At 41.3% G+C, this 27,048-nt stretch overlaps 1 protein-coding gene across 3 annotated transcripts in view; it reads left to right on the plus strand.

Moving 5' to 3' along the window:
- The window catches only part of evla (Enah/Vasp-like a), a 42,884-nt gene that overhangs the window by 3,394 nt on the left and 12,442 nt on the right, over positions 1 to 27,048 (plus strand). Inside the window, exons 1-3 of one of the 3 annotated variants that reach the window (XM_074691640.1) lie at positions 1,897 to 2,161; positions 24,673 to 24,841; positions 25,665 to 25,845. In XM_074691640.1, the coding sequence (XP_074547741.1) occupies positions 2,139 to 2,161; positions 24,673 to 24,841; positions 25,665 to 25,845 (373 nt within the window). In that variant the 5' untranslated portion in view covers positions 1,897 to 2,138. Of the gene's footprint in view, positions 1 to 1,896; positions 2,162 to 6,585; positions 6,924 to 24,672; positions 24,842 to 25,664; positions 25,846 to 27,048 lie in introns of those variants that run through there. The other 2 variants (XM_074691639.1, XM_074691642.1) reach the window with 2 other exon arrangements.

The raw sequence follows: 27,048 nt of genomic DNA on the forward strand, positions 1-27,048 counted from the left end.
GTTAGCAATAGCAATCGTTAATATTGTTTTTTCTATTCACTTCACTAGTAATTTTTTTCTTTGTTTTGTTTAGTGAGATAAGAGGGGTAGGTCTTAATAAGCTTTAGCTTCATCCTACACCCTTTCATTTTTTCTTGAATTTCTGAAATTTCACTTCGAGCTTGTAATTCTTTCAAATGTTGCAAGTGAACTGAAATAAATTCATTTCATTTCTTCATTCAGAATCCACAACAGTCAAATAAACTGTTTCTGCTCTGCACATCAATAACCAAACTCACTACTTCGGGTGACGAAGCTTGCCATTGACTGTTGCTCTGCGGACAGCGCCCCACTTTCTGCTGCATGCCTCGCTGTCAAAGTGGTCATGCATAGTTGTAGTCAGTTTGTGATTTCTGAACTTCTTTCTAACCTTGTAGAGTTTGCGCTGCAATTCATTTTTGTTTAGTCTCTCAAAGGAGCTCCACACAGAACTTTTTGATGCCTGGAGAAGTCAACGCATGTTTCTGCTGTTTTATGATTTGCAGTTTTTTTAATGTTAATTACTGTTAGAATATTTAAAAATCATTGACCATTTTTACTTTTTTTGCTAGGTATCTAATGCTAGCATGCTAACATGCCAATACCAAGATGATCATCAAAATCCCTATGTTAATGTTTTTTTGTTTTTTTTTTTTTTCGCACAGAGGTTTTGTCAAGACTTTATTCTCTTAGAATGTAAAGAGCAAAAAGAGCAAGTTACCAGAATTTTACATGCCACATTGAATGGACAACAAAACTATTTCAGGGTGAACACATGCCAAACAGTGGACCAAATACCAAACAGAGGTCACTGGAAATTTGTTGTACAAGTTAGAAACTGTAAACAAAAGTAGCTTAGTAACAGGTACTCCAAAAAGTTTCACATTTAAAGCAAAGAGAAACAAAAGAAAAACACACACACACACACACACACACCCATCATACAGTAATCCCGTCCTTTTCCAGCTTGTTCTTCTCATACACAAGCTTTGTGCTGCTGGAGCTTTGATGATGACTGTATCATGTGTCCTTATGGCCTGATGGAGGTCAAACAGGCCGTATCAGATGACCCCACCACATACTGTGTGTGCATTTACAGCCGAGCACGGTATCCTTTTTTTTTTTCTCCTTTTCTTCGGCTTTTGATCCTTAAGTATTCCACAGTATCCTATGAGCTTTGTTTTAGCCTTGGAATTAGACTCTGGAGCTTTAGGATTAACTCATTCTTGATGCATATTCCTGAAGCTTTTTTCAAAGAAAACATATTTTTATCCAGTGATTCATATGTATTGTTTAAATTTAGAGTTTCTCTCGTTTCTTTTTTTAATATTGTCTAAAGCAGCAAAGCTAATCTCTGTGTACACTGGAGTACTCTTTGTTTCCCACACTTCGACTCTCTTTGGCAAAGAAGCTTATTACTCTGAGTTTGCATTAGCCGGATGGACCACTCGCTCAGGACAAAGAAACCAAGAATCCACAAATGCTGCATTAGATGACTTTAACTATGCACTGTAAGAGCTCAAAACTAGGATGCATGTGTTTGGAGCCGGGCTGAATGAACAAACTGGCTGTTTGTTTCCCCACCCTCTAGTTAATTGGTGATTAGGTTTGTGGCTCAGATACATGTTTTTAATCCAGCTTCTGTAGAATCTATTTAAAGCTCCACACAGAATTTTTCGTGCCAAAAGAGAGTTTGTAAAACACTCCCCTGTTTCCTACATAGGCTAACATGTAATTTCCATCCAGTAGAACTGATTCCTTGGAGGTTGAAAGACGGCACTGAAATCCTCAGAGCGGAGAGAGATGACTGGTCTGTTCTGGTCACATGTTCCTCTCCCTCTCTCCCTCTCTTACATTCCCTCACTCAGTTACAACACTCCTCATCTCTCCCTCACTCCCTTCCTTCCTCCCACTCTCTCTCTGTCTCCGTTTTATGTCTGCTCTGGTGGCGTGTTGGATTTTTCTAAATGTATTCTTTGGAGGATGTGAAAAAGGGTAAAGGACAGCATGCGTACTGTTCTGTCCTCTCAGGCTGACACTGCCCCTTCTCCTCCATAATCTCCCCTTTTTATACCTCCTTACATCCTTTCCTTGAGGACCGGACTGTCTTCTTCAGCGACATGTATTCCCTGGATGATTTTGGGTAAGGGAACATCACCTCTTTTTCTTTCTTTGTCAGTTGTTTGTCTCTGCTTTTGGAGTGTTGTTGGAAGGTAGAGTTGGCTTTGGAGTGTGTGGTTTTGATGTTTCTTCTCCTCTCTCTGGTGTTTCTGTTTAAATCCTGGCTCAGCTTTCAGACCGCAGAATCTGTTTGCTTCTTCTAACAGGATTTGTATGCAACTGCAAAGAAAAAGTGGCTTGACTTGGAGAGGAATCCAGGAAAAGTGGGAGAGGAAAAAATCTCCTCTAGTGGTTGCTGACTTTCTCTTGTGTGTCTCCTTCTTTCCACTCGTCTGTCTGTGTTTTCTCTGGAGCCAGCTGTTAGCACAGAAGCCTGATTGGTTACCCTTTAGCATATCTTTCACTGGTTCAGCCTTTTTTTTTTCTTAAGAAGGAGGAATGAGTTTTCCTCTCTCTTTCTGTCAGCTCAGCTGCTGCTCTCTGTCGTTCACAGGATGGATCTCATCTGATTGCATGTGTGAGAAAGGATGGCAGGAAGAAAGGGATAGAGAGTGCTAATCTCTGAATGGCTGATGAACGGGACTATCAAAAGCCAGATGAAACACGAAGAGAGGGGTCTGTGTGATGATGTGGCCCGCGCAGATTACAGTGGAACTTGGTGATTTGTTGAGGCTCAAATACAGATGTGGAAGCTGAGTGGGGCAGATGAGATAACTCTGGAGATTTACGCCTGACTGCAAGCACTCTAGTAATCTACTGTAAACTACAGTGTGTCAGAGGGGAAACTCTCTGCCCCTCTTTGGCAGAATGAACATTACTTTTGAGGAGCTTTTTAACAGGGTGTAACAAAACGAAATGTGTGAATACAAACATTTAGGTTTAAGGACGTTTCTATTTGTTTTTTTCATTTTTGTCCTTATCTGTTATGATGAGTTTGCCTCTGATGACTAACTGCTCATTAGGCCCTCATCTGAACCATCTCCACATCAGCTGTCAGCTTTCTGACAGATGAACTTCTCTCCTTCCTCCAAAGTGCTGACAAATCCTGGAAAGATTGTTAAAGACTCTGAATACAAAGGAAAGCACACACACATGCACACACACACACACACACCTACTAGATTGTGTGATGCTACACTGACTGGTAACTCTATTGTACACGCTTTTGACAGGTCGGTTTCTGCTCTGTGGTTTTGCGCCAGCACTCATCCCTCTGTGATGTATTGTCCTCCAAATGGAAGCGGCGTTTCCCTTTAAGGATCAGGATTAGTGACGGGACGCGGACTAGAGAGGGCTGAGGAAGGTGGAGTGAGGCGGAGGAGGAGATGAGAGGTGGGGGAGGGGTGGCGTTGAAGGGGGGGTTGCTATCCATATTGTACTGTATGTGTCCATGACAGTCTGCCCGGGGGCCAACTGGCATCTATAGCAGGGTGTAATTAATAAGTGATGTCAGCAGGGGGGTCGATAAGCTGATTTCTATCTGTGAGGCTTCACTGCTGCTTACTGCTGTAACATCACTGTAAAATTATCTCCTTCACTAAGACAGTCACCCCTCATTTATCATTAGCCAAGTACTGCTCTATATGACAGATACTCATGTGTATGGACAGCTTTAATCATTTAATAATCAAGATTTAACACAGTTGATGTGATTGATTAGAGATTTTTTCAGTGTTCCACAATATCAGGGGTGGCCAACCTGTGGCTCGCGAGCCGCATGTGGCTCTTTGCCTTTCAGTGTGCGGCTCTTTGATCCATTCCTAAAAATATTATAGATATATATTGTTATGAGAAGTGGTGTGCTGATCAATCTAAAATGTTGATATATCGATGTCTACTTCGGGATCAGTATTGATTAATACTTGGGTGATAAGAATGATACTTAAGTTTTGGTTTCTCTTCTCTCTCTTCCTCTCAATCGCTCATGTGCTCATAGTTATCTATCTAGATAGATAGATAGATAGATAGATAGATAGATAGATAGATAGATAGATAGATAGATAGATAGATACATTCATACATACATACGTACATACATACAAACATAGATAGATAGATAGATAGATAGATAGATAGATAGATAGATAGATAGATAGATAGATAGATAGATAGATAGATAGATAGATAGATGGAAATTTATTACTTTTCATTTTATGTCATTTCGTTTATGTGTGAGAGGAAGTGTGTGTGCGAGACTACGTGTACCACAGAAATTTTTGTGGCTCTTGGTCTCTGACTGGTTGGCCACTCCTGCACTATATATTGTAGAACAAACATTCAGGTCACAGTTCCTTCATGTTCAGTTTAGTTTAAATGCTATTGATGAGCAGCGTCTCCTCCAGGCGCCTCATATGTCACACATACATAGAGCTTATTAACTTTTGTCCCTTCACAGAAATGTCCCCCTGTCCAGCTGGACGCTCAGAGCCACACAGCAGCAAACCGTAATCCAGCCTGGCATTAAAATCACTGTGAGCCCCCAAAAACAAATCAATGTAGCGGCTGTCCTCTTCAACCAATCACTGTGACTGTGACCCCAGTTTAACCAATCACAACAGTCTCTCCGACAGCAGACTGAACCGTGCGGTCCATGGCAGTGTGAGCATTGTTTGCTGTCACCACAACATGAGATCAGCTGTTAGCGTGGAGCCAGCAAAGCAGGCAGGTCAAAGGTCACATGGTAATACTCCATCATCCTGGCGCTCAAGCGCTGTTAGTTCCAGGACTGTGTGTGTGTGTGTGTGTGTTTGTGGAAGAGAAACTTGGTGAGTGGTTTCACTGTATCTGTGTTAATGCATTGATTGCTAATCCTGTCATTTCAGCCAATTTAAAAAATAAACTTGTTACTACATTAAAAAATTATATATATTTTACATAAACACACATTGTTGAAAATTGCTATTTTGAATAAATGTGACCAAGATGTGAGGATTACGTTTGCCTAAAATAAACAGAATGAAGTTCTTTTATCTTTTCTAGCAGAAGCTCTTTGTTACTGTTTGTAGTCAGTGTGGTGCTTTACACTAAATGTCTTCATGCTAACTATCTGACAGGAGTAATGATAACTAGGGATGGGTACCAAATTAGGTACTTTTATAGGTACCTACCAAATTCTGTCAAAAGTAACGGGTATCGATTCATGTAAAACCAAAAGGTACCATGTTTAGGTACCTGAATGCATCTTTGTGAGGGAGCGGAAGACTAAGTGATTTTCCATGCTGGACATGAACACAGCATCGCAAGGTTATATATTGAAGAATAAATTTGTTAAATTGAAATTGTTTTATATTTCATTGTTAAACAAATTGATATTTTTTTACCACATGAACACAAAAAAAGTTCTGAAACATGGTACCGTTGAGTACTGGTACCGATTGCCAGGTACTGGGCATTGGTACCGTATTTTTTCAAATGTGAAAGGTACCCATACCTAATGATAACCTGTAGATACTGAGTAGGTTCAGTGCTTACTGGACATAAGTTAAGCATGTCGTTATTTTAACATACCAACCCTATCCTAACTAGTATTGGGTCAAGAAAAAACTTCCACTGGACTTCCAGAATAACCAGCCATTCTCCAGATTAAGTTTCCCTTTATGACTTTTTGTCTTTAACGTCCAGCAGACCACTGGCCCTGTGTGTGGATCAGAGCTGACAGACAATGTCCATGGTTTGATTCTATCAACAGATATCTCCAAAAATGCTGAAACACTTCAGAGAATCTACTCTAAAGCCTATGCATGAGAAGTTCAGGTTCTTCTTTACATCGACAGTTCAAGGAGGGGCTTAGGCACACCTTCTTGTCGCTTGTCTCCCCACCACAGTCAAGCCCTTTCGTCCATCTCTCTAAGGTTTTTAGTTGATCTGGACTACACTATGGACTACATCCTTTTGGTCAAAGATAAAGATAACCCCTGTGATGCTGATTCTGGTTGAGCTTTAGAAATCAGTAATTAACTCACTGGATGTTAATGGACCTTCAGCACGCATACACTCCCAGCTAATGTGTGTTTGTACAGGGTGCTGTATAATCACCAGCTACACGATGTGTCCTCTGAGGCAGAGGGCATCCTGATCGATACCAGATGACCACATTATAGACCGCTGCCTGTTAATACAGCTTTGCTAAATGCTACGTGGCTATGGCAACAGCAGGCTGCAGTCACTGTGGGGGGGGTTACAGTAGCAACCCTAACAACACCCCTCACCCACTCTCTAAAATGAGTGTGGATGTGGGGTAGAGGCTGTTTGAGTCGGATGTGAGGTAATCTCCCTAGGGTTAACAGTATGACAATAGTACAGAGGTTCACACACACACACACACACACACACACACACACACACACACACAGATGCTCATCTGTTATGCGGTCAGACTACAGGCTGGTCAATGACTTCATCGCTGCCAGTCGGTCCGTCAGTCATCTCTTTGTTGCTGGTTGGATACTGGATGCAGCGGCACAGGAATTCAAAGCTTCAGGACCTCGTTTGGATTTTTTATATTTTTGAGAAGATTCTTCTGTCGTTCTTTGAGCAGCCGTGCACTTTTGTTTCAAATTTATGTATCAGGCTTTCAGCAGAGGATTAAGCTTCATTTAATGAATTCTAGCTGCAAGGTAGCAGAGCAACGCAAGCTGGGTTTTTTTTTTTGTCTGAGACTGTTGCTGCTGGTTTTTGTTTTGCTATTTACCAAAAATGGACGTCCACCGGGTCCAAGTGCTGCGTTACTGCCTCCCTCAGAGCGTCAGTGACTCAGGGTTGTTTTACAGCCACATCGCTGCCAGGTTTGTACCAACACTTTTTTCTGATGAGTGTGTGAGTGTGTGTTCTTGTTCATTCCTCCAGTTTAAGTGATGGAATTTAAAGGTCAGGGGCAGAAAAGACAGTGAAAGCAAAGATGTATGAAAGGAAAAAAAAAGACTTTCAGTCAGTTGGAACATTTAATGTTTAATTGTTTTTGTCCAGATGGCTTTATACTGTCCAAACAGTCTTGTGGTGTTACTGCATCCCAGACGCTCAAATCTTCCCCTCTTGTATTTTAATCAGAGCTAAAATACTAATCTGCGGTCCTAATCTGCCTCAACATACCATGCTCTGACACAGAATTTAGGTTATTCTAGATTAGATACTATGTGCAGCGACAACTTAATTTGGCATATGCTGCAAACAAACAAGCTCTTTGTTCATTTGGAAGTAAAGAAAAGTCGAGTGTGCTTGTTTTGATCTCCCTCTTATTTTTCTCTTCTCCCGCCTGGCTGCATCTCTTCAGTCAAAGCCAGAGATGCTGCCAGAGAGATGCAGCTTTCAGTGTGAGCGCTACACCAAGCATCTCCTGTTATTTGAAACACTCAGCCTCACAGAGCTGTGAATAGGCTCTGAACGCTCTGCATACATGTTTAATTCACATGAGTATTGAAGACAACAAGGCTTCTGGCTAAAATTCCTACCTTTTGGGCCAATGCCCTCTCTTTGGCTCCCTCTCACTCTGTTTTCTGCTGAGAGGAGAGGATGGAGGAAATGGAGGGGAGATAGAGAAGAGGGGAGGAGGGTCTAGGCGCTGCTGATGCTGTCCCAAATGAGAACTGCAGGATCAAACAGATCTGTTGGCTGTCTTGTTATCATGAGGGAGAGGAAGGAGTGGAATGGGGGGTTGTTGATTTAAAAATAAAGACAATGAGGTGTTGTATTTACAGTGTGTGCAGCTGGTAGGTACTTAGTACTGACCTAAGACCACTGGCTGTGCAGAGCACAAACACCTGCTGGGCTGTGTAAACCTGATAGCTGCTGCATATTCATGTTATCTGTGCTGACAGCTGCATCACTCAGATACACTGTGAAATTGTGGTCATGTTGTAAAGGGCCATACCGTACAATACAATAAGCACCAGTTTTTACATCACCAAACACTGATGGCTCTGCTGCTTTAACACTGTGTTAATGTAGTCAGATGAAGCTCAGGATAGCAATAACTGCTCTGTTTTAATGTGCAGACCACCCTGTGGAAAAATGTAGATCCGGAAAAATCCAATCACACATTTGACATCACTGTGTGTGATAACAGGTACTTTATTTTTCTTCACTGGACTGAAATGAAATCAGTTAACCCTGTCATCCCTCTGAGAACTTGTGAAAATGAGGTCTGACCAAGCGTCAACCTCCGGTCTGGGAATATGAGACAATGTGGAAATGCTAAAATCTGCTGTTTCTGGAGTGTCCACTTGAGGCTGGCTCCAGAAGTAGCAGAAGTCACATACACACCAAGCCAAAAAAAGCTGTTTTCAAAGCAGAAATTAACCTATTTACAGCCTGGTACAAAAAACGTCTTCTGTTTGAGTTGCTAATTTTACTACCGGCACCCACTGTACAGGGGGTGATTTTTTTTCTAACGTGGCCGTTCAGAGGATATTAAGGGGATGTTTACATGACAACGGTTTTAGGGTGAAACGCAAAAGTTTTGTTGCGTTTCAGCCTTGTGTTTACACAGAAATGGCGTTTCAGCCGACCTAAAACGCAAACTTTTGAAAACGGCTTCCAGAGTGGGATTTTTCTGAAACCCTCCCGACACCATTGCCGTGTAAACAGTAAGCCGGCGTTTTCAGTGGAAATGCCGACATCACACTGCCTCGCGCGTGCGCATACAACAGGACAACAGTACCATTGTTACGATCGTCGCAAACTACCGTGCTGTGCTTGTGCTGCTCAATCTGCTGTATCTGCTGCAATACAACAAAGATGAGTTCATGTTACCTGCCGACAGCCAATGTTCTCCCATAGCAGAAATATCAATCATTACTGTTAAAACTGATGTAACAGCGTCTCCAGGATTTCCTCCTGTTGTCCATAAACCTCTTTCTCAGAAGGTGTACCGGATCCCCCCAAAAAGGATGTCACACACATCCTGTAATCCAGATTGAACCTTTGATGAAAAGAAAATACTGAGAAACAAATGAACAGAACAGAAAATAAATGAAGAACACAGCACTGTATTTCCTATGTAAAACTCAGTATGGGCTGCTTGTAGACATGGATTCTGCTGACAGATTTTTAACGTGGTGTTTCATGGTAAAATGAAATAAAATCTGATATTCTTACATTCCTTTTTTTGGTTCCAGCTGATCAGATTACACATATTTCAGCGTATTGTAATTCAAACACAGCACACATTCAGGGAATTGCTGTATATAGGTCATGCATTTTCTCCTGCGTGTTGTATGTGAACTGAAAGCGGCAGCACTGCAAACAGTTTCATCATGAGATTGAGCTTTTTGCACAAAACAACTGGGACATTTAGCTAAGAACATAAGCACATTAATGTGGTTTGCATTAATGCCATTAAGTCGGCAGTACTCCGCTCTCTGTCCCTCCTTCCTTCTCTCTCTTACCCATGCTGGGCTTAATTGTAGCTCCATCCTCGGTGTAGCTCTGCACTTTGTGGATCACTGGGGCAGGGGTTGGATAAACACAGAACATTTATCAGTTCTCACAATCTGGGCTAAATGATGGATCAGGGATTTTGAAGCTTTGCTGACATTGCATAGATTATGAGAATCAGAAGCACTCTGCCAGTACGTGATAAAATAATTGTTGCTGGGATGCATCGGAGGAGGAGGAGAAGGAGAAATGTCTGTGCCGCTGAAGCTTAGTGTTAAAGTCTTTGAATCCTTATTATTCCTTTCTGAACCATAATTAGTGTGTAGGACACTTCTGCCATGTTCAGAGCTCATACTCCACATAGAAAGTCTGGTACTTTCATTCCCTCGACCGTAGAGTTTGGCTCTATAGAAGAAGACTCCTGCACGTCTCTGGCACTGAGTTCAGTGAAGTTGAAATCTCTGTTAAGTTAAAACTAGAGATGCTCAATGTATCGGTATCAATATCGGTATTGCCGAGTGTTGGTCATTTTTTTTTAACATATCGGCATCGGCTGATATTAGGGATGGGTACCTTTCACATTTGAAATGATACGGTACCGACGCCCGGTACCTGGCAATCGGTTTCGGTACTCAACGGTACCAATTTCTGGTGCTTTTTTTTTGTTCATGTGGTAAACAATATCAATTTAATAAAACGTAATAGTAATAAAATCAAAAATAATTTCATTTGAAATATTTATTTTTCAATATATGACCTTGCAATGCTGTGTTCATGTCCAGTATGGGAAATTGCCTAGTCTTCTAGTCCCTCACAGTCACAAGGATGCATTTAGGTACCTAAACATGGTACCTTTCGATTTTGTGTGAATCAGTACCCGCTACTTTTGACAGAATTCAGTCGGTACCAGTAAAAGTACCTTATTCGGTACCCATCGCTAGCTGATATTGACTCGGTTAGCTGCTGGCCATTTTCAGAGCATCTTGAACAATCTTTCAAGACCTAAATAATATTGTTTCTATGGCCATGTTAACACCAAAACTACCTAAGATGAGTGGACAAGGAAATCAAGTTTGAAAATGAAGGGAGATGTTGAAAAATTCAAGTTGCATGATTTTCAGTATGTTCACAATTTGATCATCTCAGATTGTTGTTGTTTTTTTTGGTTTTCTTTTTGTTTGTTTGTTTTTTTTTAACCAGTGGTGATATTGACGAATATCTTTTATCTGCCACAACAGGATTATTAATACCGGTTATTGGATATAGGATATTGGCCAAAAAATTTCATATTGGTGCATCCCTAGCAAAAGCTGATAAACTTAAAGGGATATATATAAGGCTGCGTTTCCACCAAGCAGTCCGGGTTGGTTCAGTACAGTTTGGGACGGTTTAGTACAGTTAAGCCTGATCCCGTTTGCGTTTCCACAACAAACTTTGCCCTCTCGTGGTAGGCAGCGTGTAAGCCGGATGCCGGAAGCCGCAGCTGTTAAACAATAGCGCGACGCTGCAGGGCCGTAGACTCATCCCGGGATGAGTCAATGGAAACGCCACAAAAAGTGCGCCGTACCGAGACGAACCGAACCGGTCTGCTTGGTGGAAACGCAGCTTAATATAATTGTATTTGTAGAGTTACAGGCTACATTAGTTAGCATCCATTATGGCACTGGTTTCACTGAGCTGGCCCCTGTACAGAGGCCCTTGTTGGACTGGTTAAGGATTGTTCGTGGTCCTGACATAGTTTGGCATGTTATTCCTCCCTTCTCTCCTTACGGGTCATGTCTAATTCAAGGTGCCCTATCAAATAAAAGAAAAACCCCTAAATTTAAAAAGAAATTAAAAACGTCAGTTAGCTTAACAAATTTCAAATGTCTTGTTGATTAGCAAACAATGTGTTATGGTGTCATTTTCAAACTATACAGCTGAACTTTGACAGAGGCTTTTCTTTGTTAGCGGCATTTTGTTCTGCTAGCAGTAAATACTCCTGTAAGTCAAAGCAAGGAATGACTTTATCCCCCCTCACGTTTGTTTTTGTTTGGCATACTAAATGTTTTTTTTACGTAAAATCTGCATTGTCAGGAAAAGAGTTGCACAGGGAAGTAAACAAGGGCACAACGCAGCCACAATCTGTTCCACTTGATCGGTATCATCATGACCACGGGCACTCACTTGGTGTTAATGCTCCAGACAATTACCTGCTCTGCTCACAAATTGGCTCAATCAGACGTTACACTGACTCTCTACTCGAGCTGGCACAGGGACATCCTTTTGAATCCAGTTCCACTACGTCAGAAATTTGCTGTCACATGTGTCTACATACCATCAGGGTTTGAGTGCATTTCTGGAAGGGTGTGAAGTTAAGATAACAGGGCAGATTCAGTATTACCTGGATAAAGACAGGGAAAAAGACTCTGAGGTGACAGTGATTGTATGTGACTCTTCTTTTGTCTTGATTAACAGTTTTGTACACACACTTTTGGCATCCATTTCATTTCTCACCTTTTCTCTCTGTGCTTAGTTTTCTCACTTACAAATGACCCGGCTTCACACTGCCGCTCCACTATGAAGTCGCCCTGTGCTGTTTTTAGTTCCAGCAGGCCTTCTTCCTCCTCCCCTCTTGTGCCCGTGAGCAGTACTTTCCCCACAGAGCAGATTAGAGGTCGTGTACGAGGGTTAAGTCCTGGTTAATTTAGATTTAAGACTGCAGTGAGGTAATGATCTGCTCGAGAGGCTCTGTCTCTAATCCAACCAGTCAGACAGACCTCTTCCCTCTGTTTAATAGACCCCAGCACCCACCCAAATACGCACACACACATCACACACACAGGTCCTTACTGAAGATAAATACACCCTCAAAAAACTGCTTTCGGGTGTTGCATTGCAAAGCAGCAGGATCCTCAGTTACTCCTCTGGGCTTTCATTTTAAGAAGAGCGTAATAATAAAAACCACTGAGTATTATTTAACTCCTCGAGGGAACATCTCACTGATGCAAAGCCAATTTTTAGAGGTTTAGATTTAAGTTCAGTTCTTGTGGTTTAATTAATCAGAGGTTAAAGAGGAGCAGTCCACATTAAAGGTTGGAACTCAGCAAACTTTGAAGTGATGGTTACGTGTGTTGCTGTGTGGAGCTTTATGTCAGTGCTGGGTGTAAAGAGACACATTCATGAGCGCCTGTCTGTTTCCAGTGCCCTAAGGTGGCCCCTCACTAAAAATATCACTGTGTTATTTTGGGTGGATGTACAGTTTGAGTGCAGTAAAATACTACATGTGGGTGTATGATTATACATTTCTGTTCCTGTTTGAGGAGAGCATGGTGAGTAGACATACATCAGGGGCGTGTTCAAAGTGACCCAACATGGTGAGCTTACAAACACACCAACCAATGTGTATGCACACTTCTACCTTTGTGGGGACTTAATAAAAAACACACTGGAGACAATTCTGCTTTAGACGGACATATTTACTCGTCTCATTATTTAAGAGGAATTTTTTAATCATCATGATAAACCCAGAACTATGGTGTAAGGAAGCTGTCAAAAAGGACGTATGCGTAATTAATGATTCGTCAAAAAAGACGTATGCGTAATTAATGATTCATGTTTTTAATTTCAAAAATTGCTGTGTCAATAAAGTTATTTCACACAAAAATCTGCTGTCATATACGTAAGTCTGTGAAACTGGGTTCAGATTACAGTTGTTTTTATGCGAGTGCAAAGTCTGATGAATACAACTCAACTTTCTACGACTACAAATTCTTCCCTACGAGTACGAATCCAGGATTACGAGTACGAATCGAAAAAGTGCTGAAATGACGTCACTGAGGTCACAGGTCACACGAAAAGCAATCGATCTCCTCCAACCGCGCATGCCCAAGCCTATCTCTGTTCTGACTGTTAAACCGTCGCCTTTGTCTGTCGAAGAGGTCTACGCTGGTATAATTTTTGCGTTATTTAACCAGCTCGAACTAGTTGTGATATGCGATAAATGACTTTTTAGTTGTTACATGGAGAGTACAAACTCCCTTTTCTCCACAGTAACCTCTCTGTCCTGAAGGATCCACGTCTCCCGCCCCGCAATCTCTTGCAGATAAGACGAGTCTTTAGCTTACTCGTTAAAGCAATAAGTTTGTGACTCTAAAATACCTATATTTTATGTATCATATTATATACATTCTAAACGTTATTATAAACGTTACCTGTTGTGTTTCTCTGGAGCTGGAGGCACCCGGGAAGCTGTCTCCGTCCGTATTCCGCTCCATGTTTACCTCTGTGGCTTGGGCATGCGCGGTTGGAGGAGATCGATTGCTTTTCGTGTGACCTGTGACCTCAGTGACGTCACCTCAGCACTTTTTTGATTCGTACTCGTAATCCTGGATTCGTACTCGTAGGCTTGGATTCGTATTCGTAGGGAAGAATTCGTAGTTGTAGAAAGTTGAGTTGTATTCATAAGACTTTGCACTCATATAAAAACAACTGTAACCTGAGCCCAGTTTCACAGACTCAAGTATATGACAGCAGATTTTTGTGTGAAATAACTTTATTCACACAGAAATTTTTGAAATTAAAAATACGAATCATTAATTACGCATACGTCCTCTTTGACAGCTTCCTTACACCCTACAGAACACTCTGAGCAGTATCACATTGCCGTGGACTGAGGTCCTGAGCCTCACAACCGTACAGCTGGATTGCAGACATGGCAGCCGTAGCCCTGCTGAGATAAAAACAGTGTGTACCTGAGCACGTCTTTGTTTGTGTGCCACACTGACTGTACGTCTCTATTAGCTATAGCACCAACAAGGGATGCATAAAGCTGTGTAATTATCACTCCTGCTGCACAAGAAGCCTCTCCGGGTGCTTCCATCATTCTCAGACAGTAGTTATTGTGCATGAGGTTATGATTTCGTTGAAGGGAGTTAATTAGCCTGTGATGAAATGATTAATTGGGTGAATGAAGTCGTCACCAGCTGTAAAGATTGACTGCTTCTTCTCTGATAATCAGTGCTCATTTCTCTGCCCTGTGATCGCACTAGGTCTTATTGAAACCTTGTTAAGGCTGGTACCCACGACAGGATAATGGGGCTGGTTTTTGTCCCGATCTCCCCCTTACGATCAAAGACAGCAAAAGCCTGATTGTCTGATGTTTGTAAATGACGCTGTGTCTGATTATTTTGTGGTGTTGGGTGTGTTAAGAGTGATTTTTTCTGGTCAGAGCTGCTCAGAAAGCCTCAGATCGATAGATCTTCGATAATGAACATGTTTAATATTTGCTACAAAAAATCTTGTAGCGTGTGGGGCGCTCCGAGGGGAGCTTAGAAGGTACAGCGTGTAATATTACGTTTGCCAGAGCAAAGCCAGTCAAGACACGAGCTAACTCAGCTGACTGAGGAAGTCAGAAATCTATCTGTAATACTCGTGATGACTTTACTCACCACCAACTCACGCTGTAATGCATACATTCCATATCCCCGCCATCTCCATTACATTTTCCATAATCGTTTTTCTTTCTCGTTTTTGTTTTTTCAAAATTTTAGAGGCTGATAACAACCATCATTGCTTTTTCCCGTTCATCTGTCATGTTTGTTTACACTCAAGTCACATTTTACTGTGCGAGAGTTGGACTATTTGGTGTGGAGAAGCAGATATTCTGCTAAAGAATCAGTTAGTGTGTGGTGTCCATAGACTGTAAATAGAGTGGACAGCGTGGCTCCGCCATTTATCATTGTACGGTTTTGAAGCCCGTCCCAGGCGCAGCCATTGGTAGCAATTGCCACCAGAGTCTGCGCAGTAGAGAGGATGAGGGATTCTGGGAGAATCTGAGTGGAGCTGGGTGACAAAAATAATAATTATTTTTTTCTTTCAAGAGTCTAATCACTTCCTGACTCTACCGCCCAACAAATTTTACAATCCCCTAAAAAATACACGAAAATGGCAGCTGTCAATCATCAATAAATGTTACGTAAAGCCTCGTTTTTAACCTCGTATAACTAATAAAAACGAAACTTTTCAGAAAAAAAGCACATGTTACAAAAAAGTACGTTACAAACAATTCAGGAACTGTATAAACTCCCTTTTATTTAGGCTATAGTTTTTATTGTTGTTGGGTTTTTTTTTTAGTTTCTTTTTTTCTTTAGAGACAGGGTCTATGTTTTATTGTTTTTTTTATTCTTTCTTGTTTGTTAAATTTATTATATTTTTTGTTTAATTTATTTTATTTAAAAGATCCTGACCTTTTAATTACAGTTAAATACTCTTAAGAAAATTTCTTGCTTTTGATATGGTGTACTCACTATATTATCCCATTTATCATAATTACATCAATGAAAAAATGGAAAAAAATCAAAATAATATTGACAATAATATCGTTTATCGGCAATAATATTTTGGAAAATGATCGTCTAGCAAAATTTGTTATCGTGACAGGCCTAGTTAGAATTTCAAAAAGCAGATGTGATAGGAATACAGAATTCTTTGCATCTATCAATCTTGATGATTTTGGTGTTTGGCTGTTCATTTTGTCACCGGAAAATAATGGACCAAGTGCGAATTGATGAAGCATATTAGTGGTTAAGTTGTAGTTTGAGCCCAGTGAGGAGCCTTTGTTGAACATCATTTCCCGTATCATGTCTCTCCACATTTCTTATGATCTCTCTGCCGTCAGGTACAGCCATAAGATGTTTACAAAGCGAACGCTTGAATGTGCAGCTTAATTAGATCAGCCATCCATGCCTGAGAATCGGTTCAACTTCGCTTGACAGGAGCTGCAACATGACAACATAAACAACCTGTAATGGGGCCTGGCTCGGCTAACTCTGTCAACTCTGTCATGAAAGATTTATAGAAAACTGCAAAACATCTGAATTCTTCTCAGTGTTCTCCTCATGGCTGTTTCCCTGTTCGTTTGTGTCAGAGGTTTCACTCTCACAGACCTTTGCTGACAGCAGCTCTGTAACCTTCAGTTGTGTTTTTAACATTTAGCTCCCGTCTCAGAAACAAAAGGCAAACAAATCTGAGCTGCCATCGCGAGCTGGCCGTGAATAACTCATCGTGCGTCCGGGTCTGTTCGGGTGCCTTCCACTGTGAATCAGCACCATGAAACAATTACCCCTGCAACAAAAGCTAATTGCCATGATAGCAGAAGCTCAGCCCTCGGGTGCTACCCAGAGAGGGAAAATGCCACATGCACCCTCACACCCAGCCCACTCCCTCATTCTGCCAAAGAAACACTTTCCCAGCCTAAATGCATCCAGAGATCTAATCCTGAAGCCGCCAATCCCACAGAAAAACACATCTTGTGTACAGTTGTTTGCAGCAGCGGATCAGATTCAGGCATCGGTTCTTGCAGCACTCAGCTCTCTGCTAATGGACTGAGGACACACTCAGAGTGTGTATGTAAAGGATTTGTGTGGAGGAGGGAGGAGTAAGAGGAGGGCACATATGTCTAACCATGTGTGCAGGGAAGTGCTTTGCTTAATTCAAAGGCCTGGGAACGTGGCCTCCTTTTCACCGCTTGCCTATGAGGCTTATTTGACATGAGGAAGTGCTCAATGTGGCAGAAGCCTTCATATCCCCTCTGCCCTTGTTTTTCTCCCTGACGTCTATTCATCTCCTTCTCTCTTCCTTCTCCTCCTCTTACTTTCAGCCCTCTCAGGCTGCTTTTTAACACGAATCCTCTTCAGCATTCACTGAGGAATCTGCTTAGTCCAGCAAAAACAGGGTGACATGCTTTGACAGAGGCTGTTAGTGAAATCATGGCAGGCATTTTCAGCTTCTAAAAACCAGACCAGTCTCTAAATTCAGAACATGTTTGCTTTTCAAACATCCTGTCAGATACCCACTAAGAGAAAAGTTTAAGATCTCCATGTTTGTGCTAATCTCACTGAACTGTCAATAGGTGAAAGAAACACGCAGTGTAGCTTGTTTTATTGATGAGCTGCTGGTGGAGAAGTGCTTATACATTTTTAAAGATGTAGTCTATAGAAGACTCAAGAGGGGAATACCTTCAGGGGACTGGAGCAGGCTGCTGAGCTGCCCTACAGTTAGTTGTTATGTATCAATAATGGTTCACATGACTACTTGTGTCAAAGCGGTCGACTGCCGTGATGTGTACACAGAGAAATCCAGCCTTCCTCCACAGTTTCCCTCAGATCTACTGAGTATGTTTGGCTCAATTGTAAAAGCTGCTACTTAACTATTGGATTGACTCGTGTCCTAATTCCAGATGTAGCTGCTCTGTACCCACATGTTTAGCAGTAAATGGGTGTATCTTAAATAGAGAAATAGAAATAGAAATAGAAAATACTTCCCAGAGGGGAAATTCAGGAGTCACAGCAGCAATCAATAAAACAAAAGTAAGAAAGTGTATAGAAAGTGCAAAAAGGTCCACAAGAAAAAAGATGACGACATCCCGTCCACCACTCGTCCACCGCTCTCCAGCCCAGCCAGTCTCCACCTCCACAGGGTCCAGGACTGAGCCTAAAGAGACCTAAACAGAACTATTAAAGAGTAGGGATGCACCAATATAAAATCTTACCAATATCAATATTGGTGAAAAAAATAATCATCTGAGATGATGTGATGAGGTAGCTCAGGGAGAAAGGGCAGTGCAACCGTGCGAAAAGACGACCATGGAGAGGATCAAAGGATGGAACGCCTGAGATACACACGATAAAAAAAACATGTTTTGTCTGTTTTTTTGGATCAAAAAGAGGAATAGAGACCTCAAAGAGGAGAGTCTGCTTTCTTAGGTAGTTTTGGCGTTTACATAGTCAAAGAAAACAATGTTATTTGTAGGCATGGGTACCGAAGTAGGTACTTTTATAGGTACTGACCAAATCCTGTCTGAACTACCGAGGACCGGCTCACGTAAAATCAAATGGTACCATGTTAAGGTACCTAAATGCATCCTTGTGACTGGGAGGGAGTGAAAGAGTATGGGATTTTCCGTGCTGGACCTGAACACAGCATTGCAAGGCTATATACTGAGAAATAGAAATGTTAGATTGAAAAACTTTGACATTTTATTATTATACAAATTAATTTTTTACCACATAAACACACAGAAGTACCAAAAACTGGTACTGTTGAGCACCGATACTGATTGCCAGGTACCAGGCATCGGTACCGTATCGTGTCAAATGTGAAAGGTACCCATTCCCAATCATTTGGGTCTTGAAAGATCCTTCAAGATGCTCTGAAAATGGTCGGCAGCTAATTTTACATATTGGCTGATACCGAGATGTTAAAAAAAAATTACCAACATCAGCTGATAACGCTATTGATACAGATAAATCGTGCATCCCTAAATAGGAGAAACAATAACAATCCCTGAGATACTTTGAACGCACCTGCTTGTCAATAGGTAAGCGTTTACTAAAAGGTTACTTTGACTTTATCAGGTAATAGTAAGTCAGTTTTATGGTTTAATTTGCGTTTCTTGCTGCATTTATTTCAGATTTTCCTGATTTTCTAGGGGCAAGGACAGCTATGCTTTAACATGCTATAACCAGCCAGTACAAGACAGAAAGTTTGTGGCTTTATTTTTGGCTGATGGGCTTCATAGCCACTTTCTGCAGCATATGCTGCTACGTATGGCGTCCGTTTTATCGTAACTTACCATAAAAATCTGTCATTGTTTATTATACAACAAAGGAGTATTTCTTCATGTTATCTACTCAAGACAGTCATTCGTGCTGTTTGGGAACACTTATTTTGATTTTACCACTGAGATTCTCTGTACTCTGAAAGATTCTCTGTACTCTGAAAGTGTTTTCAGTGTTTCCTTCTGAAATAATATTTTCTTGCGCTTTAATTTGGCCTTCAATCCTTCCTGTTCTGCTCCGTCCTGCCCTGATTCATCATGTTATTTTAATGTCACTGATTGTGATTTTCAGCACTATCTGACCTTTCTCAGATTCAGACTGCTTTCCTGCTTCTCATACAACATGCAGTCATGCAGGATTTCTTTGCCTCTCATCTCAGCCGTCTTCCCTCTCAGTCCCCCTTGTTTTCTGGCTCAAAGCAGCTGCGATGTAGAGCAACTATCATGTGCTCTATTGTGCCTTGTCTCCCTAACGCCATGTGACCAAAAGAGTGTGAGTAAGAAGATCACACTCGGGAGCATTTAGCATGCTGTCAGATTGGTGACATGTCCTTTTATTTTTGCTGAAATTAGCTGAGCTGCTCAGTGAACCATGCAACCAAGAGGACAGAGATAAACACTCTGCCAGATCCTCTCCCTCATCTTTTTTTTGCTTCACGTCTCATGATGTGTTGATTGGGTAATGAGCTGTACGTCAAGCAGAAAAAGATGAGCTGCAGCGTTATTTGTGACTGCTTGAAGAGAAGTGAAACCGCAGTGTGGAAGTTAAGACACTCCATCCCTCTGGCCCAAACTGCTCCAGAAATAGGGCCTGTTTTTGTAAGAAGATCCATCTGAGCCGGATCAGAGATGTAGCCACCTCCCTCTTCCCCTCCCAGCAAAGCTCTGGTGGTCTGTCAGGTCTCTGAAGTGACTGATCTGTGATTAGAGAGTCTGTTTAGCTCATTTAGAAATGTAGGAAACATGAAGTCCCCAGGGTTGTGCATACAGAGTAGGAGCTTCTCCCTGAGTATGTAGGCCATAAATGTTCCAGATCATATCAGCCATCAAATGATCATTCGCCACAGGAAAAAGGGCTTGATCAGGGTTTTCTTTATCTTGGTGCAAGAGGAGTGCGATGGCTCTTGCATGAGGTTAAGAACAAGTCTGCACCAGTGTCAGAGCAAACAGAGTTTCTGATCTTCTTTGGACTGAACTGTGGACGTCACGTTCACATTTAAAGAACTTAAAATTCACATTTTTTCATTTCAGCACTTCCCAACTGTTAATAAATGAAGCATAATTATTTATTTGATCACTTTCTAGTCTTCAGCATCTCCATCATGAGTCATGAATAAATTGTTTTTTGAAGTTTTGATGTGATACCTGCAGGTCAGCTCTCAACAGCTGTGCAGCAGAGAACCATGTATTTCTGACAGTTAGACCAAGCTGTGACTGTTGAAGATGTTTAGTAACATCTTTTTATAGTTATTATGAGTCAAAAAGAGCTGAGACCCTGAAAATGAAAACCTCTCTAAGTAAAAGAAAGTATCTTTATTAGGGCTGCAGCTATCAAATATTTTAGTATTCGAGTATTCTTCTGAAAAGCCCATCGATTAATCGAGTAATCGGATAAAATACATTTTTGTTTAGTTAAAGAGCAGTTATTTTTCAGATGAAAATTTTTCTCTTTAAGAAATAGAATTTTCTGACACAGCATGTCAGTAAGAGCACTTGCTTTGGTAGCTCCAAAATTTGTAAACACACTTTGACACATTTTTTGCACCTTGTACATCTCATCAAATGTTGCGAACCCAAATGGCACCCGTTTCGTAGAAAGACCCATTAGTCTCCAAACTCCAGAAAAGAAGCTAGATTTGTTGCTAGTTGCTATTTTGTATAAGAGGTAGCTTGAGGGGTCTGAAAACTATCTTAATATGGCCTCAGCTCTATTTGAAATACCACTCTTTGATCTTTTTTAAAATTAAACGATTCCTCGAGGCAGAGAAAATTACTCGAGTATTTTTTGTAATCGAGTACCTCAAATCATTTCGAGGAATCGTTTCAGCTCTAATCTGTATTGTACGGTCTCTCGTTGTGGAATGACTTATTTTTTCCTAAAACCTGCTCTTACCTTTAAATCTCTTTATTTAAAAACATGTGAAGCCTTGTAGCTGCTAGAAGCTCTCCTCTCCTGTCTCATCACCGCTGAGTTATTTGAGGCCAGTCAGACGTCCGCAAGGGAGCCTGAGAGCAGATGATGCAGAGAAGTAAGAGGGAGCTGACTGAGTCTGAACCATGTGTCAGAGAGGAAGAGGAGGTGAGGAGGAGGAGGAGGAGGGCGTCTCAGGTGTCATGTTGTCGTCCACTGACATGAGCAGGAAGTTATCACAGGGGCTAAATGTTGGGGTCAGCCCTGTGGGCACTCATTTCTAGGACATTTTCAAAATGAAAACCCTTCAGTTGAAGCCCTATTGCCCCTCAAAAAATTTTGGAAGCACTTTTTTTTAATAAATGAATGGGTCACTGATATTTTGATCATCAGCAGCAGCAATTATCACAACCACAGTTATTACAAGACAAAATAAGAAAGGTTGATCAAAAAGGTTTCGACTGAAGCAGAGCTAGTTGATGCAGAACCCTTGATATTGTTTTGTTTTAGTCGTACAAAAAAATGTCAAAATTGAACAAAAAATCTTAGAAATAGGGCTGTGGGAGCACAGGCACACTCTTGATGTGTTGGTAATGGAATGTTAAAGCATCCTTAGGGCCCCGAGTCCCTGACAATAACAGTAAAAGACAACCTCATTTATCTGTCAACTCACCTTTTTCCTCCTCATTTTATTGTTTCTTCTTCTTCTTTTGAGGAGAATGCTGCTCTAATGTGCTCGATCATAACTTTACAGCACAGGCTCTTAAACGATTCATCATAGTTACAGTTAGCTTAGCAGTTAGCACATTAAAACAGTAGCTCTTCATGTTCCTAATGTCAACATTTTTTATTTATTTGATGTGTAAAAATAGTCTGACTTGTGTCCCACTTCTTTGTTGCTATTTAACTTACAACAAATCAAGAGACAACCTGTGACATATTATATGATATGTAAAATGCAAATTTTAAGCCTGCTACATCCATAAAAGGTATTCAAAAACTACTTACCATCACGTTATTTTCACGCAAAAGTGAAGATAAGGCGGGGTAATGAGTTCAAGGTTTTGCCTCAAGAAAATCACTGCCTTTGAGAAAAATCCCGGCCAGTAAAATTCTTTTTAGTCAATTAAAAATAATTCCAGCATTTTATTGCTTAAAGTAAAAAGCCAACAAATAATGATAGTTATCTTATAGTTACAGTAAATGCTGCTCATTTGTTCATAAAGTAAGAACACCAGCGGGCCGTGAACATGTCAGAAACACCCTGTAATTTGCTCTCCGTTGCCCTCACACCTTGCGGCTGACAATGTGTGTCGGACAGCCAGGGAGCAGAAGTCCCTGAGGTGTTGAAAGTGAAAATTAAAGCGTTTAGTCACCTCACAGAGGTTACCTCCCCTCTGCCAGTCCACATCACCTCTCCACCTGCTGAGATGTGTTTCCTTACCAAAGCTATTTCCCAGCTCCGGGCGCATATGGTGCTAAGGTCACACTGCAGTCATGAATAAATCATACAGCTCGCTTTGTTCCAAACAAGAGTTGTCACTTGTGGAAGCTTAGTTTTGTGATTTTCCTGGTTTTCTTTCAGCTCTGAAGCTGTGAATATTATTATTTTATGCTTACTTAGAGCCATGTGCTCATTTGTGAAACAGGACTTTTCCTTTTTTTCTCCAAACAAGTCTCCAGCTGGTGATACACTTGCTGTTCAAACACTTTGGTTTTAAACACACTGTATCATTACCCGGCACATCGCACACACCCTCCTGTGTGGGTGCCTCTAAGCACTTCGCGATGTGCTGTAACGATGCCGCTGCACCACAATAAAACCAGGAGGGAGGGGAATTTCCAGGGTTCACTTTTAGGTTCAGATTTTGTTTATGGCTTTAAATAGGACGACCCGGCCTCTCCATAACGCCCACAGGTTGTCAGGTTTCTACAGTGGCAGCATGTTACTCCTGATGTGGTGACTTATAGCAGTGTATGCAGAAGGTGTGGTTCTCCAATGACCCAGAAGTCAACCAGATAATCATACAGTGGCTCTGTCACGCTGCTTTTACTTTGTTGAGCACCGTCACATTTGCACAGCTCAGGCCAGCAGTGGCAGTATGAGAACCAAACATCGTTTTTTTCTCTCTACATCTTTTCTGATATCTTGACTTGAGTACTGGCAGATTCTGAGAATCCCTCTACTTTAAATTTGATTAAAAATATATGTGCTGTTATATGATTTTGAAGCTGTAGACTATACTGTCCCTTAATGACTGTGATGTGATTACTTTCTGTTTTGTATAGCCTTGCTCTGTTTGCTTATTGATTCTTAACCTGAAGAAAAGCCACTTGGAGGGCTGAGGAACAGGTGAAGCTCACCTTGATGGCATCTTTGCACGCGGCCTCCTGTCGACTTTATAAGTGATCTTGAAATAGTCTCACGTTTGTATATATTTGCTTGTTGATAATCAATATTATTATTGGCGCCAAAACCGGTTATTTCTAAATGGGATTTCACAATACCTGGGTTCAACACCACCAAGGAATCCATTCACGGCACAGAGTCACTACTAGACACAGGGATTATTCCTGTGGCACTGACAGACACTGGAGCTGGACCGTCAAACAGAAAAAGGACAAAAGAGCAGAAGAAAGCTGAACAGGAGAGTGATAGGGCACGAGCTAAAGGCTTAAACTGTTTGTGATCATTTGAGAGTCCATCAATAAAATGAAGAGGGAGGTTACGTTAGCTCTGCTTGGTGAGGTTGGAGTTGGTAGATGGACACTGGTAGGACAGAACCAGGATTCACTAACGTTGCAAGCATGTTTCAGAGCACCGGGCTGTGAGCAGCACTACATAAAGCCGTCTACTAAACTACAGTAGGAACTGTGTTTACAAAGTTTGCTAGTTGTCATATTTTAAACAGTAGTGCTGCATAAATCCAGATTAATACATTACCTCATCGCTTTATGCAAAAAGTTGTCATGAACAAAAAAAAAGTAATAAAGAGAAGATACAATCTCTATTCATTTGCTTCAAAACAAGGCAAGAACCATATCAGAAAAACACTACTGATTGCAGATAGTCCTCACAGCAGCTTTGAATGAAGATTTTAGAGACATCCTTTAAACGTGCAATTGTAGACACCTACGGCTAACTATCAGCTGTAGTTTCAACTTAAGCTAAACTCTCAGCCAGCTACTAAATTCTTCTCCAGTCTGAAATATTTTCTTCTATTTTCAGCTGAAAGTGAAATGGCGTTCACTTTGATCCACTTAAATGGCAGTAAAAGAGGTGTTTTGGATATTGGTATTGCCATCCAAAACATATGAACACTTACACAGATGGATGTCCCCCCTAAGAGGAGAACTAGATCCCTACATGTCCCTCAAAGATCTGATATGTTTTATGTGACAGTTTCTGATTGTTCCTTCTCTCTTTCTTCAGTGAACAGAGTATCTGCCAGGCGCGAGCCTCGGTGATGGTCTATGATGATGCAAGCAAGAAGTGGGTGCCAATCAAGCCCGGGCAGCAGGGCTTCAGCCGCATCAACATCTACCACAACACTGCCAACAACACCTTCAGAGTGGTGGGCGTCAAACTGCAGGACCAGCAGGTGAGAGGAAACAATCGGCATCACACTTTTGGTGATGAGAAGTGTTCACAGAGCTCGTCTACTCTTCCTCTCGTAGATGTATGCTCACAGATGTTGCTCAGTGGAAATTTTTTCTTATATGTGATGAAAAAAAGATGATCATGTCAACAGCTTGCAAATGTCACGTGATCAAGGTGATAAGTTACAGAGTTGGTAGTCTGTCAACTGAAGAACTGCTGCCACAAAACCTCATCATGTAGGCCTACTTTACATTTCCATGTAATTACGTTAAATTACACTTTTTTAGTTGATGTCAGCTGCAAGAATGAGGCATTCTGAAGTGTTTGGTCTGAAAATCTGTGTTTTACAGTTGTAATTACTGTTCAGGCGTTAGTATATTGCTTTGATATTCACAATGCACTTATAATTAAGATAAATCCAATATGACAGGAGTGTGGCAAAACTAATAATAAGAGTTTCAATGACAAAAATAAACAAATTAAGTCTTCAAATGTAGCATCTTTTATATGTTGTTACAATTTATGGCTTTGAATAAAGAGGCAGGCATTTCTCGAATTCTCTTCTCTGATGGATTAAGTGCGACTTGATTGTTTTTCTCAGAATGTAATGCTCATCCCACTCTCAGTGTTTGTTCTATTCTGTCTATTGCCTTCGACAGCTTTTAAAATTCTTATAAGTGTTCAGCAGCGTGTAAGACTCCTACTGTAGGAGAGATTAAAGTACAAGGTTGCACTAAGTGAAAATTCATCACCCGCTCCTGCGAGAGATGAATAAACTGAAATGTTTTGATCCTTGTCTCAATAACTCCCCTCCCTCTTCACAGGTGGTGATCAACTACTCCATAGTGAAAGGCCTGAAGTACAATCAAGCCACCCCGACCTTCCATCAGTGGCGTGATGCACGTCAGGTCTATGGGCTGAATTTTGCCAGTAAGGAGGAGGCCACCACCTTCTCCAACGCAATGCTGTTCGCCCTCAATGTCCTCAGCTCGCCTGACAGCGGAGGTAAAGACTCATTGGAAAAATATTGCTTTATCTTAAAAATCTTTTCTTTCATCAAAAATCCGACTAAATTACACCGACCTATTCTCACCTGACATCTTTGGTCAGATATAAGCCCTGTTTCCACCAAGCAGTTCAGTTTGTTTCGTTTCAGCACGGCATTTTACGGTGTTTCCACTGACAAGCCATCCCACTTTTGGGCACCCTTCTGTAGGGGTGCCAGACTAAACCAATCTGAGTTTGGAAGGTGGAGCTACAACACTGCAGATTGTTGATTGGTCCAAAGAATCATCACTTCCAGCTGTATTTCTCCTGGCAGCACACAGTCTTCTCTGAAACAAAGCTTGATTGCACTTTGTATCAAAGAGCTACATGCCAATCACAGAGAGGACGAAATGCTGGATGTCTCTCATCGTTGCTCTTTGTTTACTGTGTTGCGTTTTTCTTCTTCGTTGGATTTATTAGCGGGGTAAACTGTGTAGGCTGCTACGGCGTCACACTATTATGTTACTGATGCGGCTGTCAGCATCCAGTGTACACAATGCCTACCATAAGGGGGCACGGTTTGCTGTGGAAACGCAAACAGGACCAGGCTTAACCGAGCCAAACTGTACCAAACTGTACTGATCTGAACTGGAGTGCTTGGTGGAAACAGGGCTTAAGTCAATCATCCCTCTAGAAGGATGTCAGGTAACCAAGGAAGAAATCCACAGTTAAATATTTGTTTTGATAACGAAGGCTCACTTTAATTAATGTTTTCTCCATAAACACAGTGAGCTTTACATTCAAAAAGGCGCCTTATTGTGAAATATTAATGATTTGTGCATTTGAATCGCTCTGCCATGTTCAGAGCCTGCAAAGCGGTTCTCACTGCTTAAATGATCTCTACTACCCTCTGCTGGTCAGTGAGATTACTGCAGATAGACTGCACAAAGAAACCAACAGCTGCCTGAATATCTGGGATGTTAACTGGTGACTGAATTTGTTTCCTTAAAGATATGACGTGTGCTACTTTCATTTCACTTACAGTAGATTGCAGCTTTTTATCTATGGTGTGTTATTCCAGATGTGTAGTCAAATTTCACTGGTTTTTAGGGGTGTTTGGGGGGAAATGGGTTGAGGGAGTGGTTGAGCTTAGACATTGGACTAAATAGGTTTGAATCTAACGTGAACTTGAAGCCAAACCCACGCCCACTCTTAGATGAC

The sequence above is a fragment of the Halichoeres trimaculatus genome, unplaced genomic scaffold (assembly GCF_033239565.1).
Source record: "Halichoeres trimaculatus isolate MK-OKI-2021-1 unplaced genomic scaffold, fHalTri1.1 fHalTri1_scaffold_17, whole genome shotgun sequence".
NCBI lineage: Eukaryota > Metazoa > Chordata > Actinopteri > Labriformes > Labridae > Halichoeres > Halichoeres trimaculatus.